The 20,868-nt window shown below is 53.4% G+C and overlaps 1 protein-coding gene and 1 pseudogene across 1 annotated transcript; both read right to left on the bottom strand.

Moving 5' to 3' along the window:
* Positions 1–779: 779 nt before the first annotated feature.
* On the bottom strand, positions 780–1,817 carry LOC147959136 (uncharacterized). The gene has a single exon (XM_087532490.1). It carries the CDS (start codon positions 1,815–1,817, stop codon positions 780–782), a length of 1,038 nt encoding a protein of 345 aa, XP_087388616.1.
* A 148-nt stretch (positions 1,818–1,965) lies between these two features.
* The window catches only part of LOC147959135 (uncharacterized), a 34,335-nt pseudogene continuing 15,432 nt past the window's right edge, over positions 1,966–20,868 (bottom strand).

Below are 20,868 nucleotides of genomic sequence, written 5' to 3'. Positions count from 1 at the left end.
CTAATATTGTTGGGTTGTTAATCACTTTAATTGGGATTGAGTTGGAGGAACCTTCTCAATGATGTTTCAACTACCATGATAGTTAAATAAAATCTATTCCTTTGTTGTAGGGAAAAATTGGCTTTTCGCAAAACTGTAACCATAGAGCTTTCCACCAGCCAAATATGCATGTAGTGATAGCATTATTCTGTTCTTGCTCTACTGTGTTACATTGCCATCATATTCCATGTGCTGACCCGTTTTCGGGCTGCAACGTATTATGTTGCAGACTTTTCAGACGAGGAGTAAGGTTCGTTAGGTCGTTTCCGTGCAGCTCAGCTATGCCGTTGGAGTTGATGGACTCACTTTATCTTCCAAGCCTTCCGCTGTTATCGTATTAGATGGCCTTAAGCCATATTATTGTCATAAGTTCTCTCTTGAGACATTCGATGTAATAAGTGTGTGATTGCTACTCTGTTATAAATCCTTCGAGTACTGTGTGTGTCAGCATTACCAATCCATGGATGACACTGAAGCACAGAGACTTGACCATCTGAGGTCGGGTCGCTACAATTTGTTCTTGATGGCCACATCATTCAATGAACGATAATCCACAACCATTCTCAGGGTTCCATCTTTTTTCTCTACCAAAAGAACTGGGGCTCCCCAAGGTGACGATCTTGGCCGAATATATCCGTTCTCTAATATCTCATTAATTTGCTTCTTGATCTCTTCCAAATCGTTCGGGGGCATCCGATAAGGTCTCTTTGATATTGGGGCTGTGTCGGGCAATAACTCAATCAAAAACTCAATATCTCTGTCGGTGGCATTCCTGGCAATTCTTCCGGAAATACATCGGGAAAATCTTGCACTATGCGCACTTCCTCCTTAACAACTCCCGTGAGGGAATTCACCTGATTCTTCATCGGTGTGCATCTGGATACATACTTGATCCTCATCTGCTCCGGGGTGGTGAGCAAAATCATCTTGCGGGCAGAGTCGATGTTTCCTTCAAACTTCGTCAACCATTCCATGCCTAGGATTACGTCCAATCCCTGGGATCCCAATACTATGAGGTCTGCGGGAAAATCATGATTTCCGATGCTGAGGGTCGAATGACAGCCTAAGCCTGCTGTCATCTCTCCTCCTGGGGAGGTGACCTGAAAAGGGGTTCTAAGGGTTCTAGTGGGCAACCCGTACTTTTCCACAACTACCCTTGATATGAATGAATGTGTTGCACCAGAATCAAACAGTACCAATACTGGACGTGTATTTAATAAAAACTTACCAACCACTGTGTCTGGCTGATCATAGACGACCTCCACGTCGATGTGGTTCACCTGGGCATGAGGAAAAGGATTGGGCTTCTTGGTAGCTGAGTTTCCGTTGTCGTTTCCATTTCCCCGCTTGGCCTCTGGACAATCGGTGGCATAGTGTCCTGTCTTCTGGCACTTGAAATAGGTGATATGACTCAGATCCTTCTGAGGCGGAGCGGGACGGTTTTGGTTGCCATTGCCTCCATTTCCCGACTTGAAGTTGCTTTTGTTGTTGCGATTGTTCCCATTCCCTCCATGGTTGTGTCCTCCATGGTTATGTCCTCCATGGGTGTGATGGGTGTGACCTCCCAGGTATGGGGTGTAGCGAGGCTTCCGCTGAGCTCCTGAGTTGTACTTCCCCTGACTATACTTCCGCTTGTGGCTATCAATCTGTTGTTGCTTTCCTTCAAGGATGATGGCCTTGTCTACCAGCTCCTGGTAGTTATTGAAGGTGGCCACCATCAGCTGCATTCCCAGCTCATCATTAAGTCCTTCGAGGAACTTCTCCTGTTTTTGCGGCATCTGTGGACACATCACCTGGGGCATAGCGAGCTAACTGGCTGAACTCATCCACGTACTGCCCCACAGTACGATTTCCCTGGCGTAAGTTACAGAAGTCACACTTCTTTAGACTCATGGCTCCAGCTGAAACATGAGCGGTGCGGAAGGCCTAATGAAATTGATCCCACGTAATGGTGGTGATGGGATAGGTGGTGGTGTAGTTATCCCACCAAGCAGCTACGGGGCCATCTAGTTGATGTGCGGCAAAACGCACCTTCTTAGCATCTATGTATCCAGCAGTTGCTACCTCCATTCCGATCTTGCGGAGCCAATCATCAGCTACAATCGGCTTGGTGCTGCTAGAGAACACCGGTGGATTCAGCCTTAGGAACCGTGTCAGGTTGTCGACAGGGGGTGGTGGCGGCAGATTGTTCTTGTTGTTGTTGCCTTGGTTCTGGATGAGCATTTGCATCAAGGCATTCTGTTGTTGGATCAGCCGGATGAGCTCTGGAGGGAAAGTGAATCCGAGGTCTCATCTCGGAGGCATCTGGTGTTTTGGAGTGGATGAGAAATTAGAATAGAACAAGGGTCTAATGAGAAAATAGCACTGCCCATATGAATGAATAATCATAATCACACCAATCATTTATTCATTCATCTCAAACAAGGTTCAATCTCGGATTACAAAATCTCACGACTAATCAAAAAACGGTCTAACTAATCTGTCGGATTTCGGGTTCCGGCAGACCCTTGAGGTTCGAACACTGGGGTGCGCGCGGAGATTTCGCCTCCTACCTACCTGCACCCCTCCGCCACGCTAGGATCAAAGCTATCGAAAGAACAACACAAGAGACACAGGGTTTATACTGTTTCAGGCCACCGTTGTGGTGTAATACCCTACTCCAGTGTGGGGTGCGTGGATTGCCTCTTGGGCTGATGATGATGAACGTTACAAGGAAGAACAGCCTCGCGAGGGTCTGTTCTTGGCTGGGGCGATGAACTGCTGGAAGGAGTTCAGCCACCTTTCTCTCTCTCTCTCTGCTTCTAACCTCTCTAACGAGCCTCTTTTTTCCTACCGCCCACCCCCTTGCTCTATGGGTGGCTGGTCCTATTTATAGAGGCCCTGGTCCTCTTCCCAAATATTGAGCGGGAAGGGAGCCAACAATGGCGGGCTAATTTGAAGGGGGACAGCAAGTATCAGCTATCCTGACAAAAGTAGTCTTCGCCTACGCAAAGCTTTGGTGATGACGCCGTCTTGGGCTCCACGGTGACCTCCGTCTCGTAGTCCTCCTGGTCTTGGTCTCGTTCCACCGGAATGGCAACCTTTGCATGATGCCTCGGTACTCCGCGGCTGCGCTTGCCCCCTTTGCACCAAAGAGGAAAGGAGGACGCTGCGCGGGCTGGCACCCGCCTGGCGCCCTAAGTCGTCATGGCTTGCGTCATGGGCACCTCATGAGGTACCCCGCCTTGATCTCTCCGCCTCCTCGTGAGCCTGCCTGATGAGGCCGTGCCTGAGGAGGCTCCGTGTCGTCCGCCCCACGAGGCTTGGCCCCTCGCGAGGGTCTTGAGTTTGTATTGGTGAAGATGGGCCGTGCTAGGGCCCCCTTTGAGCCACGCCGCAGGCCGCAGGCAGGCATGTCTGGGGACCCCCGTTCCTAGAACGCCAACAGTAGCCCCCGGGCCCAAGGCGCGCCCGGACTTGGCCGTGCAGAGAGGCGGAAGGGCAAGAGCGAAGCGCCGCGGGCCCTAACAGCCTGTGGCCTTGGGCGCCGCATGGCGGTTGACTGGACGTGGGCGCCTCATCAACCGCGCGAGTTGATAAATGAGTGGCATCCTCCTAGGCCCTGCTTCTTGCTTTCTCCGGTTGCTGCTCAGATCCCCTTTCTTGCGCCTCTCCTTCCTTCCTCCGGGATTTCCAGATCTGCTCTGGCCGCGCAGCCTAGGGAGCCATGGCGCCTCGTCAGCCCCCGGCCGCGGCTTGGTACTCGTCTGCCCTGGACTCGCCGAATGTGTCGGAGGCGGGCCTTGCCCGGTTGCGCCGGATGGCGACGTCGTGGGGCATCGACGGGGAGAAGTTGTTCAAGGCCGGCTCCACCACCCCTGAGGGTAAAAGGAGCACCTTCTACCCGCTCTTCGTAAGTGCCATTGTTGCTGGCCTGGTGCCTCCCTTCTCCGAGTTCTTCTTCTCTGTCCTCCGCCATTACAACCTACAGGCTCTGCATCTCCATCCCAACTTCGTCCTCCTCCTGGCAATCTTTGCTTATTATTGCGAAGCACATGTTGGGGTGCAGCCCTCAGTGGCCTTGCTGCGCCACTACTTCTACCTCCGGACCTCTCGGGGGACTGCTTCCGCGTGCGCGAGCTTCATCACGTCTGGCGGCGCCATTGCCATCTCCAACTCTGGGAAGAGGATTGAGGGCTTCAGGAGCAAGTGGGTCTTGGTGGATGCTTAGCGCATCCACCCTCGGCTGATCTTGCCCACGGAGCAGCCCACGAGCTCCAGCGACTGGGGTCGGGCGGAGCTCACGGATCCCCGCGCGAAGATGGTGTTGGAGAGGATGGACGCGGATCTGAGGCCGACCGGCATGGCAGCGGCGAAGCTGACCGACGCATCGCTGCTGACGGAGTTCCTGGAGCACCGGCTGGCTCCGCTTCGGTAGTACTCGCTTCCAATGTGGAGGCCCCGTCCGAGCCCCGCGGCCTGGGCCGACGGAGACCTGGCTGCGGCTCTCCAATCTCTGGTCGGGGACAACATGGCGAGGTTGGAGGGCGCCCCTATGCCCTTGTTCCTCCGCGACGACTGGGAGCGGGTAGTGAAGTCCATGCCCGTCTTCAACGAGGAAGGGCCCGTGCCCCTAGAGGTTCCCGAGGGACCGGTGGATGTGCCCTCCGGAGACTCCAGCGAGGAGGAAGAAGGAGGGGAGCGCGGAAAAGGGCCAGACTCCGAGGCGACTGACGGAGAGTCGAGGGCTCCCCTCCCCCGGCGTAGGTCCCGCGTTTTCCGCCTCTCTCCGAATGATGACGATGAGGATGACGACGAAGACGACGACGAGCGGGACGGCGGGAGCTCGCCCCCGATCCCGAAGAAGGACAGGACCGGGCTGATTTCCCGTGGGTCTCCCCCAGCCTCGGGGCGAACCGCAGACGCACCTTCCGCCTCCAAGCTTCCCGAGGTTGACCCTTCCAGCCGGCTTTCAGGCTTCAAATTTGGCCGGAGGCCGCTTGAGCTCACTGGCGATGACCCGTAAGCATTCGATTCTTGTCTTTATCTCTTGTTCTGCTTCTGAGGCTTGACGTCCGCATCTTTGCATAGGTTGGTGCCCGCAGCAAAGAAGCCGAAGGGGGCTCCCGAGGTTCCATCCGTCGTGGCGCGTCTGCCCGCGAAGGAAGGTGACCGCGACGCACAGGCTTCTCCTGCCCGGTCGTCCTCGCGAGGTTTGGCTGGGCTGGCTGGGCGAGCTCAGCCCCCACGGCCCAAGTGGCTCCCGAGGTGCTCTTGCCTGCCGCCGCCACTACAGCTGTCGGGGCGCGACAGACTCCGCCTCAGGATGCTGCGGCTGCGCTGCCGCCTTCTCCTCCTACTCCACCGGCCGCTATTTCTCCGACTCTTTCTACCGTTCTGGATCGTGCTGTTGCTGAGCTGGACCGACTGCGGCAGGATCTTCTTGGCGCCGACCCCCGCTTGGTGGCCGGGCGTTTGGAGCTGGCTTCTGGATGGGTTCGCTCCGACGCTTCAATTCAGGCGGCGCTGGTCCAGGCCTCGACGGCATGCGACGAGGAGAAGCAGGCCGTCCTTGAGGCGAAGGCTGCTCACGATGTAGCCCTGGGAGAGGTGGTCGACGTCCGTGGTCGCTGCAAGGCGCTGGAGGACGAGCTGCAGGGCCTGAGGGATCAGCTCACGAAAGAGGTTCGTCTTCGCCAAGAGCAGGAAGAAGGCGTGAAGGCTCGCGAGGCGGCCGTCGAGAGCCGGGAGGCCAAGCTCAAGAAACGCCGCGACCGCCTAGGCGCGCTGGAGCAGGAATTGGGGGCGAGGAAGGCCGAGCTGGACGGCAAGGCCCTGGTCCTTGCCGAAGACCACGCGGCCTTCACGAAGCTGGAGGCGAAGGCTCGCTCCTCGCTGAGGACGCTTTACGACAACGGCCTGGAGAGCCCGCTGGCTGGCGCCGAGGACGGCCCCGCCAAGCTGCTTCCCTTCTTGGTCCACGCTCTTGAAGATGTCGCCCTTGGCCTTGGCCCCACGGCCGAGGCCGAGGCGCGTGTTCTGTCTTCTGCAGCGCTGACGCGGGTCCTCACCCACATCCACCTTCGCGATCCCGGTTTCGACCTCGACAGCCTACTGGAGCCCATGAGCGGCGAGCGTGCCGCGGCTGCTGCCGAGGCCGTGAAGGGTCGCGCAAAGGCTCTGCTGGGGAAGTTTCGGGCCTTCAGCACCAAGCCGGCGCAAGGCGCTGCCGACCCTGCTGTTCCGTGAGGCAAACCCACTCCGCGCTGCTCCCCCGCCGCCAAGTGACTCCATCGTGGCTCCTGTCCTGCTTTTAATTCCTGCACATGTATCATGCCTCGGGGAGGCGTTTAAACTTGTGTTTGATATTGGGATAACAGTGTGGACTATAATATTTGCTTTCGAATTCCTTTGAAATTTGCGCTTTTCCTTCCTACTTGCTTATGTTCTACGTCGGCAGGGCCCGGCCCCGCACGTACCTCACCCAGAAATAGCCCCGACCGGAAACCAGGACGGGACCAAGGAGTGAGGGGCTACGTGACAAGTTAGGCTCCTGAGTCGCGATGCTCAGGAGTCCCCCTTGGCGCACGAACAGCAAGTAGGGAGGTATGATGTGGGTGGATCCACCGTTCTATGTCTGCAGAGCCCGACCCCGCACGTACCTCACCCAGCAATAGCCCCGACCGAAAACCAGGACGGGACCAAGGAGTGAGGGGCTACGTGACCAGTTAGGCTCCTGAGTCGCGATGCTCAGGAGTCCCCCTTGACGCTCAAATGGCCTTCATACCTCGGCTTTGCTCGGGGAGAGGCGCGCGACGAACCAGGCCCGTGGGGACCTCGCCGGGCGGCGTGCGTCTGGGCGTGACCCAGGTGCAGCCCCCATGCCCAGCCCCCTCGCGCGGCACTCCCGAGGGGAGGCGTTGCGATGAGGCTAGACACTGAGCTCGGGGATCCCTAAGGTTGATGCGGCCCGGAGGCCACCCTTAGTTGTTTATCACCAGCGCGGAGCATAGCGCTTCCGTATGTGTACGGGCATAGCCGCTCCTCGGCGGTGTCCTCAGCCAGCACGGAGCATGGTGCTTCCACTGGTACGTGGGAGGGGGCCCCCCTCCGGGAGGAGCCCCCGGGGCATGTACAGCCCCGCCCTGACACGTGGCTGGCACGGTAGGGCCTGGCGAGGTGTATCTGGGCACCCGTGAGCCAGCGTGGGACTCACGGGGCCCTACCTCTAGGCGGGTTGCGCCTGGCACTGGGCCTTATCTTGTGTTGTGTCCCTGCAAGTTCGGTTAGATGCCTGCACTCTACGTCCTCGGGTCCCGGCCCTCGAGCTGGTCTCAGCCGTCGCTGGTATGCCAGGTCGCGATGCCGTGGTCAAGGCCAGAGGGTGACGGCTGGAGAGCCAGTAAGAGCCCTGAGTCGCGGTGCTCAGGTACCCCCCCTTTAATGTGCCAGTGGTCAGCATGGAGAAGAAGAGGCACCACGGACCGGCATCAAATAATCAAGCATGGCGGTTCTAACGCATAACCGGAAATGAACGCAAATGGGGTATATGCCGCTGGGCCAGGCCTGAGCGACTTGGGGGTCACGCTGCCCGAGGGGAGCCCCCAACAAGGTAAGCTAACAACATGGAATGTAAAGGGATACACGCTGCAGGGACGGACCCACGCGGCCTAGGAATAATGCAGCCCTGGGGGCGCTCCCAGCTTGAAGTGAAACTTGAAAGATGTCACCTGATGATGCTGAGGACAAAGGGGTGTCGGTGTAGCCGGCTCGGTGGGGTGCGGAAGCCGATCCTCATGAGCCCCCAGGCCTAGGGGCCTCGGGAGGCTCCTGAGGCGCTGGCGGTTCCTCGCGGGCCATCTTCATCTCCGCCAGGGTTGCGGAGCGCCTGGCCTCTTGTGCCTCCGTGATGCCCCTCATGAGGCGCTGGTGCGTGTCAGCCGCGCTCGGCAAGCCGCGAGGCATGCGAACGTAGCTGTGGGGTGGACCTCCGCAGCGACCCACTCACGAGGGCCAGAGGCGCTCCAGGGAGGCAACTTGGTTGAGCCCTGGTACGTCGACGCAGACGCGCAGCTCGCCATCCTCGCCTGGATGGGGAGCCACTGCTGGTAGGCGGCGGGCGCCTCTCATGACTCTTGACTCCTGTAACTCCTGAATGGCCTTGCTGACGAACTCCTGTGGGTCTGGATCTCCTTGCCTTGCTCCTTCTTGAGGGAAACGTGCTCCGAAACACGCCTCCATGTGGTGCCCAAGCGCCTCCCTCGTGACCCTAGCTAGGTCGGTGGCCCTCCAGGGGAGAGCCCCCGAGCCCTACCTGAGGAGGGCGCCGGGCGCGCTTTCCTATGCGATGGAAGGAGATTCCCCCTGGGCAGGCACGGGCCCAGAGGGGCCTGCCTCCTAAGGGGCCAGGCCGGACGATGTCTTCTTCTTCTTGGGGGCGGCCTCGGGAAGCCTCCTGCCTCCGCGATCCGGGTCTTCCAGTGATGCGGCCTGAAAGGCTCGCTCCAGGGAACACACCGCGTCCTTCTCTTCACACGGCACCGTGATTACTCCGCCGCTTCCTGGCATCTTGAGGACGCTGTAGCCGTGGTGAGTCACGGCCATGAACTTGGCCAGTGCCGGGTACCCGAGGATGGCGTTGTACGGCAGGCGGATGTGAGCGACGTCGAAGTCGATGAGCTCGGTGCGGTAGTTGTCGCGTGCCCCGAAGGTGACAAGGAGGCGGACCTGCCCGATCGGGACCGTGGAGCCATCGGTGATGCCGGAGAAAGGCTTGGTTGGCTGGAGTTGGCTGTAGGGCACTTGGAGGTTGTTGAATGTCTCTACGGACAGGACGTTGAGCCCTGCCCCACCATCGATGAGGGTCTTGGTGACCACCATGTTGCTGATGATTGGGGAACAAAGCATCGGGAGGACTCCGGCTGTAGCTGCGCACTTGAGTTGGTCCGCTGAGCTGAACGTGATGGCGCATGCCGACCACCTGAGAGGGTGCGTGGCTTCGAGCCTGGGGAGGGATGCATTCACTTCGCAGGCGAACTACTTGAAGATGCATTGAGAGGCTGGGGCTTGAGCTCCGCCCAGGATGCAGGCGATCGCGCGCGGCTCCTGGAAGCCCCCAGCCTCCTCGTCCTGGTGGCGGTCCTCGTTTCTCCTTGGCTGCGGCGGCAATGGCGGGAGGCCTGCGTTGCCCTGCGGGCAATCCTCGCAAGGCTAATCCCTCCAGCCTCCCTCGCGAGGTGGGTCTTGCCAGCGATCCTCGCGAGGTTGGTCGCGCCACCCCTGGCGCGGGCCACGGTCTTCCCAGCGCCCTGCGTTCCTTCCTCCTCCTCGGCCGTAGCCCTGGTCACCGCAGTCAGGGCGACGGCCGATCATTCCTTCTCGCACGGCTCGGAGTTCTTGGCATTCACTGGTGTTGTGGGTGTGGAGGTCGTGGTACACGCAGTACCGGCTGCCCCTGGGAGGTTCGGGCTGATCTCTGCCCCACTTGGTGTCCGGTTCTGCCGCGAGCACGGCAGCCCCCTTGCGCTTCACTTCCTTGGCCTTGAGCTTCTTCTCTTCTGGGTCTGCGGCAGGCAGCTCGAGGAGGGAGAGACGCCCTTCCTCGGCCCTGGCGCACTTGTTCGCCAAGTTGAACAGCTCCAAGGAAGTGCACAAGTCTTCATGCATCGCCAGCTCCTCCTTCATCTTGACCTCGCGCACGCCGTCGGAGAAGGCCGAGATGATGGCCTCTTCAGTCACCTTGGGAATCTTGAGGCGCGCGTTGTTGAAGCACTGGATATACTTCTGCAGGGTCTCCTCGGGTTGTTGCTTGATGCGGCGCATGTCGCTCACGGCGGGTGGCCGGTCGCGAGTACCTTGGAAGTTGGCGATGAAGCGGGTGCACATCTCTTCCCAGGAGGAGATTGTGCCTGGAGCCAGGTTCAGGAGCCAGGTGCGGGCCCCGTCCTTGAGCGCCATGGGAAACCAGTTCGCCATGACCTTCTCGTCTCCGTTGGCAGCTTCGATGCCCAGCTCATAGAGCTGGAAGAACTCCGCGGGGTCGGCCGTGCCGTCGTAGCGAGGAGGCAGGTCCGGCTTGAACTTGCCTGGCCACGCGACGCTGCGCAGTTCGGTGGTGTAGACGCGGCAGCCTGCTGTGGCCACGGGAGGCCTTGGGTGATGGAGAGCCTGGTCTTGCATGTCCCCACGCGCTGGAGCAGGAGGATGGTCGCGACGTGCTGGCGCAGGGAGCGCCCGGGCAGCTTCTGGCGGGCGAGGGACTTCTTGGCAGCTCTGTTCTTGCCGCGCTGGCACCTGACGGAGCGGGTTCCGCCCAAGGGCCACGCGCCTTGGAGCCATGGCGTCTTCTTGAGGAGGAGGCGACCGGGGCGCCGCCGGAGCCTCTTCGCCCGCGCGGGGCGGAGTACGGTGCAGCGGAACGGATGGCGCGGAAGAGCCCCCTGCGACGCGGACAAGCTCGGCGACGCGGTCGAGCCATTCTTCATAGACGTCGTCGACGGGAGGGTAGCAAGGGAACTCGTTCGCCGCGATGAGTGCAACCCGAGCCTCCATGGGCGCGCGGAGCGCGCGGGACGAAGATCTAGCTGGCGTGAGCGAGGGAGTTGCGGTGCGGCCGTCTTGCCGCACGGATGGATGCTGAGACGATGCTTGATGCACATCCCCCGTCGGGCCAGTGGTGGCGTTGACGGCAGGTGACGGGGAACGGTGAGGACGCCCGCCGACAGGGGCCGTCTGGTCGACGCGGGAAGCGAGGGCGGCCCGGCGCTCCATGCGGGCCTGACGAGCGTCAGACATGAGCGCGATGGTCGGAGGAGAACGGGGCGGTGGAAGAAGAATTCCGGCGCACCCCTACCTGGCGCGCCAAATGTCGGATTTCGGGTTCCGGCAGACCCTTGAGGTTCGAACACTGGGGTGCGCGCGGAGATTTCGCCTCCTACCTACCTGCACCCCTCCGCCACGCTAGGATCAAAGCTATCGAAAGAACAACACAAGAGACACAGGGTTTATACTGGTTCGGGCCACCGTTGTGGTGTAATACCCTACTCCAGTGTGTAGTGTGTGGATTGCCTCTTGGGCTGATGATGATGAACGGTTAAAGGAAGAAGAGCCTCGCGAGGGTCTGTTCTTGGCTGGGGCGATGAACTGCTGGGAGGAGTTCAGCCACCTTTCTCTCTCTCTCTCTCTGCTTCTAACCTCTCTAACGAGCCTCTTTTTTCCTACCGTCCACCCCTTGCTCTGTGGGTGGCTGGTCCTATTTATAGAGGCCCTGGTCCTCTTCCCAAATATTGAGCGGGAAGGGAGCCAACAATGGCGGGCTAATTTGAAGGGGGACAGCAAGTATCAGCTATCCTGACAAAAGAAGTCTTCGCCTGCGCAAAGCTGTGGTGATGACGCCGTCTTGGGCTCCACGATGACCTCCGTCTCGTAGTCCTCCTGGTCTTGGTATCGTTGCACCGGAATGGCAACCTTTGCCTGATGCCTCGGTACTCCGCGGCTGCGCTTGCCCCCTTTGCACCAAAGAGGAAAGGACGACGCTGCGCAGGCTGGCACCCGCCTGGCGCCCTGAGTTGTCATGGCTTGCGTCATGGGCACCTCGTGAGGTACCCCGCCTTGATCTCTCCGCCTCCTCGTGAGCCTGCCTGATGAGACCGTGCCTGAGGAGGCTCCACGTCATCCGCCCCGCGAGGCTTGGCCCCTCGCGAGGGTCTTGAGTTTGTATTTGTGAAGATGGGCCATGCTGGGCCCCCCTTTGAGCCACGCCACAGGCCGCAGGCAGGCAAGTCTGGGGACCCCCGTTCCCAGAACGCCGACATAATCGACAAAAAATAAAAATAAAACATGGTGGTCGACTAAGTGTCTTCATCAATTATCCTTGCGTCCTTCAATGCGGCGTTGCTACCTCTTGAGCATGCGTTGGTTTTCCCTTGAGGAGGAAAGGGTGATGCAGAAAAGTAGCGTAAGTATTTCCCTCAGTTTTTGAGAACCAAGGTATCAATCTAGCAGGATACTACACGCAAGTCGCCTAGTACCTGCACAAACAATAAAGAACCTTGCAACCAACACGATAAAGGGGTTGTCAATCCCTTCACGGCCACTTGAAAAGTGAGATCTGATAAAGATAATAAGATAAATATTTTTGGTATTTTTGTTGTATAGATTGGAAAATAAAGATTGCAAAATAAGAAGTAACTAGAATTATAGATCGGAAACTTATATGATGTAAAGTAGACCCGGGGGCCATAGGTTTCACTAGTGGCTTCTCTCACGATAGCATATATTACGGTGGGAGAACAAATTACTGCCGAGCAATTGATAGAAAAGCGCATAGTTATGATGATATCTAAGGCAATGATCATGAATATAGGCATCATGTCCGTGTCAAGTAGACCAAAACGATTCTGCATCTACTACTATTACTCCACACATCGACCGCTATCCAGCATGCATCTAGAGTATTAAGTTCATAAGAACGGAGTAACGTATTAAGCAAGATGACATGATGTAGAGGGATAAACTCACCCAATATGATATAAACCCCATTTTTTATCCTCGATGGCAACAATATAATACGTGCCTTGTTGCCCCTGCTGTCACTGGGAAAGGACACCGCAAGATTGAACCCAAAGCTAAGCACTTCTCCCATTGCAAGAAAGATCAATCTAGTAGGCCAAACTAAACCAATAATTCGAAGAGACTTGCAAAGATATCAAATCATGCATATAAGAATTCAGAGAAGAACCAAATAATATTCATAGATAATCAAATTCATAAACCCACAATTTATTGGATCTCGGCAAACACACCGCAAAAGAGTATTACATCGAATAGATCTCCAAGAACATCAAGGAGAACTTTGTATTGAGAACCAAAGAGAGAGAAGAAGCCATCTAGCTAATAACTATGGACCCAAAGGTCTGTGGTAAACTACTCACACATCATCGGAGATGCTATGGTGTTGATGTAGAAGCCCTCCGTGATCGAGTCTCCCTCCGGCAGATCGCCGGAAAAGGCCCCAGATGGGATCGCACGGGTACAGAAGGTTGTGGCGGTGGGAAAGTGGTTCCGTGGCTCTCCTGGATGGTTTTAGGGTCCATGGGTATATATAGGCGAAAAAAGTACGTCAGTGGAGCTCCATGGGGCCCATGAGGGTGGGGGCGCGCCTACCCCCTTGGGCGCGCCCCTGCCTCGTGGAAGCTTTGAGGACTTCCAGAATTGTACTCCAATTCTCCTGGGTTGCATTTGTTCCAAAAAAGATCCGCGTGACGGTTTCGTTCCGTTTGGATTCCGTTTGATATTCCTTTTCTGTGAAACACTGAAATAGGCAAAAAAAACAGCAATTTGCACTGGGCCTTCGGTTAATAGGTTAGTCCGAAAAATAATATAAAAGTGCATATTAAATCCCATTAAACACCCAAAACAGATAATATAATAGCATGGAACAATCAAAAATTATAGATATGTTGGAGACGTATCAAGCATCCCCAAGCTTAATTCATGTTCGTCCTCGAGTAGGTAAATGATAAAAACAGAATGGAATGATACCTAACATAATTTTCAATGTAATTTTATTTATTTTGGCATGAATATTCAGATCCGAAAGATTCAAGACAAAAGTTTAATATTGACATAAAAACAATAATACTTCAAGCATACTAACCAAGCAATTATTTCTTCTCAAAATAACATAGCCAAAGAAAGCTCATCTCTACAAAATCATATAGTTTGGCCATGCTTCATTTTCGTCACACAAAATGCTCCCATCATGCACAACCCCGATGACAAGCGAAGCAATTGTTTCATACTTTAGTATTCTCAAAAAATTTCAACTTTCACACAATACATGAGCGCGAGCCATGGACATAGCACTATGGGTGGAATAGAATATGATGATGCAGGTTGTGTGGAGAAGACAAAAAAGGAGAAAGTCTCACATTGATGCGGCTAATCAACGTGCTATGGAGATACCCATCAATTGATGTCAATGCGAGGAGTTGGGATTGCCATGCAACGGATGCACTAGAGCTATAACTGTATGAAAGCTCAACAAAAGAAACTAAGTGGGTGTGCATCCAACTTGCTTGCTCATGAAGACCTAGGGCATTTTGAGGAAGCCCATTGTTGGAATATACAAGCCAAGTTCTATAATGAAAAAATCCCACAAGTATATGAAAGTGACAAAATAAGAGACTCTCTATCATGAAGATCATGGTGCTACTTTGAAGCACAAGTGTGGAAAAAGGATAGTAACATTGCCCCTTCTCTCTTTTTCTCTCTTTTTTGGGCCTTCTCTTTTTTTGGCGTTCTCTCTTTTTTCCTCATGGGATAATGCTCTAATAATGATGATCATCACACTTCTATTTATTTACAACTCAAAAATTACAACTCGATACTAGAACAAAATGTGACTCTATATGAATGCCTCCGGTGGTTTACTGGGATGTGCAATGATTCAAGAGTGACATGTATAAAAATTATGAGTGGTGGCTTTGCCACAAATACGATGTCAACTACATGATCATGCAAGGCAATATGACAATGATGGAGCGTGTCATAAAAAATGGAACGGTGGAAAGTTGCATGGCAATATATCTCGGAATGGCTATGGAAATGCCGTAATAGTTAGGTATGGTGGCTGTTTTGAGGAAGATATAAGGAGGTTTATGTGTGAAAGAGTATATCATATCACGGGGTTTGGATGCACCTGTGAAGTTTGCACCAACTCTCGAGGTGAGAAAGGGCAATGCATGGTACCGAAGAGGCTAGCAATGATGGAAGGGTGAGAGTGCGTATGATCCATGGACTCAACATTAGTCATAAAGAAATCACATACTTATTGCAAAAATCTAAAAGACATCAAAACCAAGAACTACGCGCATGCTCCTGGGGGATATATTGGTAGGAAAATGCCATCGCTCGTCCCCGACCGCCACTCATAAGGAAGGCAATCAAAGAACACCTCATGCTTAAAATTTGTCACACAACGGTTACCATATGTGCATGCTATGGGACTTGCAAACATAAACACAAGTATTTCTCAATTTCACAATTACTTAACTAGCATGACTCTAATATCACCATCTTCATATCTCAAAACAATCATCAAGTATCAAACTTCTCATAGTATTCAATGCACTCTATATGGAAGTTTTTATTATACCCATCTTGGATGCCTATCATATTAGGACTAATTTTATAGCCAAAGAAAATCACCATGCTGTTATAAACTACTCTCAAAATAATATAAGTGAAGCATGAGAGATCAATAATTTCTATAAAATAAAATCACCACCGTGCTCTAAAAAGATATAAGTGAAGCACTAGAGCAAAATTATCTAGCTCAAAAGATATAAGTGAAGCACATAGAGTATTCTAATAAATTCCGATTCATGTGTGTCTCTCCCAAAAGGTGTGTAAATCAAGGATGATTGTGGTAAACTAAAAAGCAAAGACTCAAATCATACAAGACGCTCCAAGCAAAACACATATCATGTGGTGAATAAAAATATAGCCTCAAGTAAAGTTACCGATAGACGAAGACGAAAGAGGGGATGCCTTCCGGGGCATCCCCAAGCTTAGGACTTTGGTTGTCCTTGAATTTTACCTTGGGGTGCCTTGGGCATCCCCAAACTTAGGCTATTTCCACTCCTTATTCCAAAATCAATCAAATCTTTACCCAAAAACTTGATAACTTCATAACACAAAACTCAACAGAAAATCTCTTGAGCTCCGTTAGTATAAGAAAACAAACCACCACTTTAATGTACTGTAATGAACTCATTCTTTATTTATATTGGTGTTAAACCTACTGTATTCCAACTTCTCTATGGTTCGTACCCCCCGATACTAGCCATAGATTCATCAAAATAAGCAAACAACACACGAAAAACAGAATTTGTCAAAAACAGAAAAGTCTGTGGCAATCTGGAGGTTTCGTATACTTCTGTAACTCCAAAAATTCTGAAAAATAGGATGACCTAAATAATTTGTAAATTGATCTACTGCAGTTGGAATTGGTATTTTATCCCTCTCTGGTAAAAAATGAAAATTATTCTCGTGAGCGCATACTTTCTGTTTTTTCAGCAAGATCAAATAACAATCACCCAAGAAGGTCCTAAAGGTTGTACTTGGAACAAACACTAATTAAAACATAAAAACACAATCATAACAGAGGATAGATGATTTATTTATTACTAAACAGGAACAAAAATAAAATTGGGTTGCCTCCCAACAAGCACTATCATTTTAACGCCCCTAGCTAGGCATTGATAATTTCAATGATGCTCACATGAAAGACAAGAATTGAAGCACAAAGAGAGGATCATGAAACATGTGACAAAACACATCTAACTCTAACATACTTCCTATGCATAGGCATCTTATAGGCAAACAAATTATCATAGCAAGCAAAAACTAGCATATGCAAGGAAGCGGAAAGAAACAATAGCAATCTCAACATAACGAGAGGTAATTTAGTAACATGAAAATTTCTACAATCATATTTTCCTATCTCATAATAATTACTTGTGGGATCATAAGCAAATTCAACAAAATACCTATCACATAAAATATTTTTAACACGATCGACATGCACACAAAGTTGACACTCTTCCAAAGTAGTGGGATTAACATTAACTAAAGTCATGACCTCTCAAAACCCACTTTTATCGAAAATTGCATAAGATTGAACATTCTCCAAATACGTGGGATCTAAAGTTGACACTCTTACAAACCCACTTTCAATATTTCAAACATTATTATCAATCTTATATTCATCATGGGGCTTAAATAAATTTTCAAGATCAAAAGAAGAATCACCCCAATCATGATCATTGCAACAAACATAGTCATAGCAAAACTAGCATCCCCAAGCTTGAGGTTTTGCATATCATTAACACAACTAACATCAATAGAATTTATAATAACATCATTGCAATCATGCTTTTTATCAAAGGAATTATCAAGTATGGGTGCAATAGCAACAATCTCATGTTTAACATAAGGAACTATAGCAAATTCATCTTCATAAATATTGGCATTAAGGCCACAAGAATAGCAAGCATCATGTACATCAAAGGATATTTCAATCAAATCATTAGAATCATAATTATCTATAGATTCATGCATATCATTATTTTCTTCCAAAGCAACGGTCATTCTTTCAATAAAATATTTGACATAGACATTATGAGCATAGTTTTCATAACAATATTTAAGTATGTCAAGATTTTCAGATTCGTAGAGAGTAATATCATACTTTTCAATCAAAGAAGCAACTTCATAAGCACCCTTAAAAGAAACAAATTCTTCAATTTGTTCGATATCGTAGTAACTATAAACACCCTTTTCATAATAAGATAAGATTTCATTATCATTAAACTCACATAGGTAGGGAAGGTGTTTTTTAGGGTTCTTAGAGCAACAAGTAAAATCATAAATTTCACAAAGATGCCAAGCATAACACAACAATCTATTTATTTGATCCCATAAGAGTCTTCCTTTTTTAGACAAACGGTGATGCACAAAATGAGCATGCTCATCTAAAGATTTCCCATCAACTAGGCTAGTTGGGGTTTCAGCACGAGCGCATAAGGATCGAAGATTATCCAAGTAGAACACTTTAAGTGGATCCATATCAATAGATTTTTAGCAAGAAAGATGCAAGAAAATGGAAGGCACATGGAAACACAAACAAAGATACATACGGGAAGAAGGCGAAGAAATGGAAAAGGTGAAGTGGGGGAGAGGATAACGAGAGGCAAATGGCAAATAATGTAATGCGAGGGATAAGAGTTTGTGATGGGTACTTGGTATGTCTTGACTTGAGTGTAGATCTCCCCGACAACGGCGCCAGCAATCCTTCTTGCTACCTATCGGCGTTCTGGGAATAGGGGTCCCTAGACTTGCCTGCCTGCGACCCACGGCGTGGCTGGGCTGGCAGGTCTGTACGGCCCATCTTCATCGACAAGGCATTCAAGACCCTCGCGAGGGGCCAAGCCTTGCGAGGCGGACGATGCAAGACCTCCTCAAGAGCAGCCTCGCGAGGCAGGCTCACGAGGGGCGGAGAGATCAAGGCAGGGCAAACCTCGCGAGGTGCCCATGACGTGAGCCATGACGATCGAGACTAAGCGGGCGCCAGCGCGCGCAGCGTCCTTGTTTCCTCTTTGGTGCTAAGGGGGCAAGCGCAGGCGCGGAGTACCAAGGCATCAGGCAAAGGTTTCCATATCGGTGCAACGATACCAAGACCAACAGGACGGCAAGATGGAGGTCACCATGGAGCCCATGACGGCGTCATCACCAAAGCCTTTGGCAGGCGAAGACCACCTTTTGTCAGGATAGCTTGTACTAGCTGTCCCCTTTTGAATTGGCCGTTGTTGGCTCCCTTCCCACTCAATATTTGGGGAGAGGACCATGGCCTATATAAGTAGAACTAGCCACCACCATGGGGGGACACCTGATTCGGACCTAGACGGATCATTAAGATCACCCCCAACCACACAAGCGCACCAAGCACAAGAACACCTCAACCTCAGGAGGCTGTTCTTCCCCTTGTACTGTTCATCATCATCCCAAGAGGCAATCCACCACCACCACACTGGAGTAAGGTATTACACCACAACGGTGGCCCGAACCAGTATAAATCTTGTGTCTTTGTGCTGCGAGTTCGTCGAGTTCATCCGTGAGATCTTAGCGAGCTAGGGCGTGGATCGATAGGGAGAAAACCTTCGTGCGCACCCCAGTGTTAGAACCTCGAGGGTTTGTCGGAACCCGTGATCCGACATTTGGCGTGCCAGGTAGGGGTGCGCCGAAGCCTCCGTCCGTCGCTCTGCGTCCCGTCGCTCCGTCGTCTCCAAGGCAGACGCGCGCCGCGCTCGTGCTGAGCGCCGGACTGCCCTCACCGCCCACGTCGCTCAGACGGCTCCCATCGGCAGGCCACCTCATCGTTCCCCGTCACCCGCCACCAATGCCGCCACGAGCCTGGCAGGGAACGAGCAGCAAGCATCCTCGCTGCACCCCTCGGTGCGGCGGGATGGCCGCACGGCCAGTCCATCGCTGACCTCGGTCGGTTCTTCTTCCCATGCACGTCGCCCTCCCATGGACGCACGGCCCGCGCTCCTCATGGTGCACGAGCTCCGACGCTACCGACCGGTCGACGACCTCTATGAGGACTGGCTCGACCGCATCGCCGAGCTTGTCCGCACCGCAGGGGGCTCTCTTGCCCCGTCCCTCTCTCCGCCTCGCCCTCCGCCGGCTACGGGCGACGTAGCTCACGGAGCGCATCCACCACCACTTCCCCAAGAAGGCTACCTGGCGCCAAGACGCGTGGCTCTGCGACACAACCTGCCACGTCTCGCGCCCGCGCGTGAAGAAAGAAGCTGTCAAGAAGTCCCTCGACCACAAGAAAACGCTCTGCCGCTCCTCGCGCAACCGCGCCGGGACCGATTGCTGTGGAAAGACCGTGTGCCACCTGTAGCAGCAGGGTGAGGACCCCATCAAGACCAAGCTCCACCCCCAAGGCGGGCCCTGGTGACCACAGCCGGCTGCCGCGCTTTCACCCACGAGCTGCGTAGCGTCGCCTGGCCGGGCAAATTCAAGCCGGATCTGCCTCCTCGCTACGACGGCACCCTCGACCCCGCGGAGTTCTTGTAGCTCTACGAGCTATGCATCGAAGCGGCCAACGGCGACAAGAAAGTCATGGCGAACTGGTTTCCCATGGCTCTCAAGGAGGGCGCCCGCTCCTGGCTCCTGAACCTGCCTCCGGGCTCAATCTCCTCCTAGGACGAGATGCGCAACCACTTCATCACCAACTTCCAGGGCACTCGCGACCGCCCCCTGGTCATGGGTGACCTGCGCCGCATCAAGCAGCAACCAGGAGAGACCCTGCAGAAGTACATTCAGTGCTTCAACAGCGCACGGATCAAGATCCCCAAGGTGACCGACGAGGCCATCATCTCTGCGTTCTCTGATGGTGTCCGCGACGTCAAGATGAAGGAAGAGCTAGCTATCCACGAGGAGTTGTGCACGACCCTAGAGCTGTTCAACATCGCGACCAAGTGTGCTAGAACTGAGGAGGGGCGCCTCTCCCTCCTCGAGCTCCCTGATGCGAACCCAGAGGAGAAGAAAGCCAAGGCCAAGGACGTGAAGCGCAAGGGAGCAGCCGTGCTCGCAGCAGAACCAGACACCAATCGTGGCAGAGACCAACCAGAGTCATCCAAGAGCAGCCGTCCGTTCTGCGCCTTCCACAACCTGAACAGCCACAACACCAGCGGCTGTCAAGAGCTCAGAGCCATTCATGAAGGACGCTTCGGTCGACGCCCCGAGCGCGGCGACCGGGGCTACGACCGAGGAGGAGGACGTGGTGGCAGACGCTAGGACGACCGTGGCCCGCGCTAGGAGTGGCGCGACCGGCCTCATGAGGACCGCTGGCAGGATCAGCTTCGCGAGGGCGCCTGGAGGGATCAGCCTCGCGAGGATCGTCCTCAAGGCAACGCTGGACTCCCTCCGCTGCCGCCACCACCAAGAAGGAATGACGAACACCATCAAGACGAGGAGGCTGGGGGCTTCCAGGAACCGCGTGCTAGCGCCTGCATCTTGGGCGGAGCCCAGGCCCCAGCCTCACAGCGTATCTTCAAGCAGTTTGCTCGTGAAGTGAATGCAGTCCTCCCCAAGCTTGAAGCCACACGCCCCCTCAGATGGTCCCAGTGCCCCATCATGTTCAGCGCGGCAGATCAGCTCAAGTGCGCAGCTACCACTGGCACCCTCCCGATGCTTTGCTCCCCAGTCATCAGCAACATGCAAGTTACCAAGACCCTCATCGACGGCGGCGCAGGGCTCAATGTCCTGTCCGTCGAC

This window comes from Triticum urartu, chromosome 7A (assembly GCF_056163025.1).
Source record: "Triticum urartu cultivar PI428250 chromosome 7A, HENAU_Tu73, whole genome shotgun sequence".
NCBI lineage: Eukaryota > Viridiplantae > Streptophyta > Magnoliopsida > Poales > Poaceae > Triticum > Triticum urartu.
The sequence above is the reverse complement of the archived record's forward strand: the minus strand, read 5'-3'. Positions and strand labels throughout refer to the sequence as shown.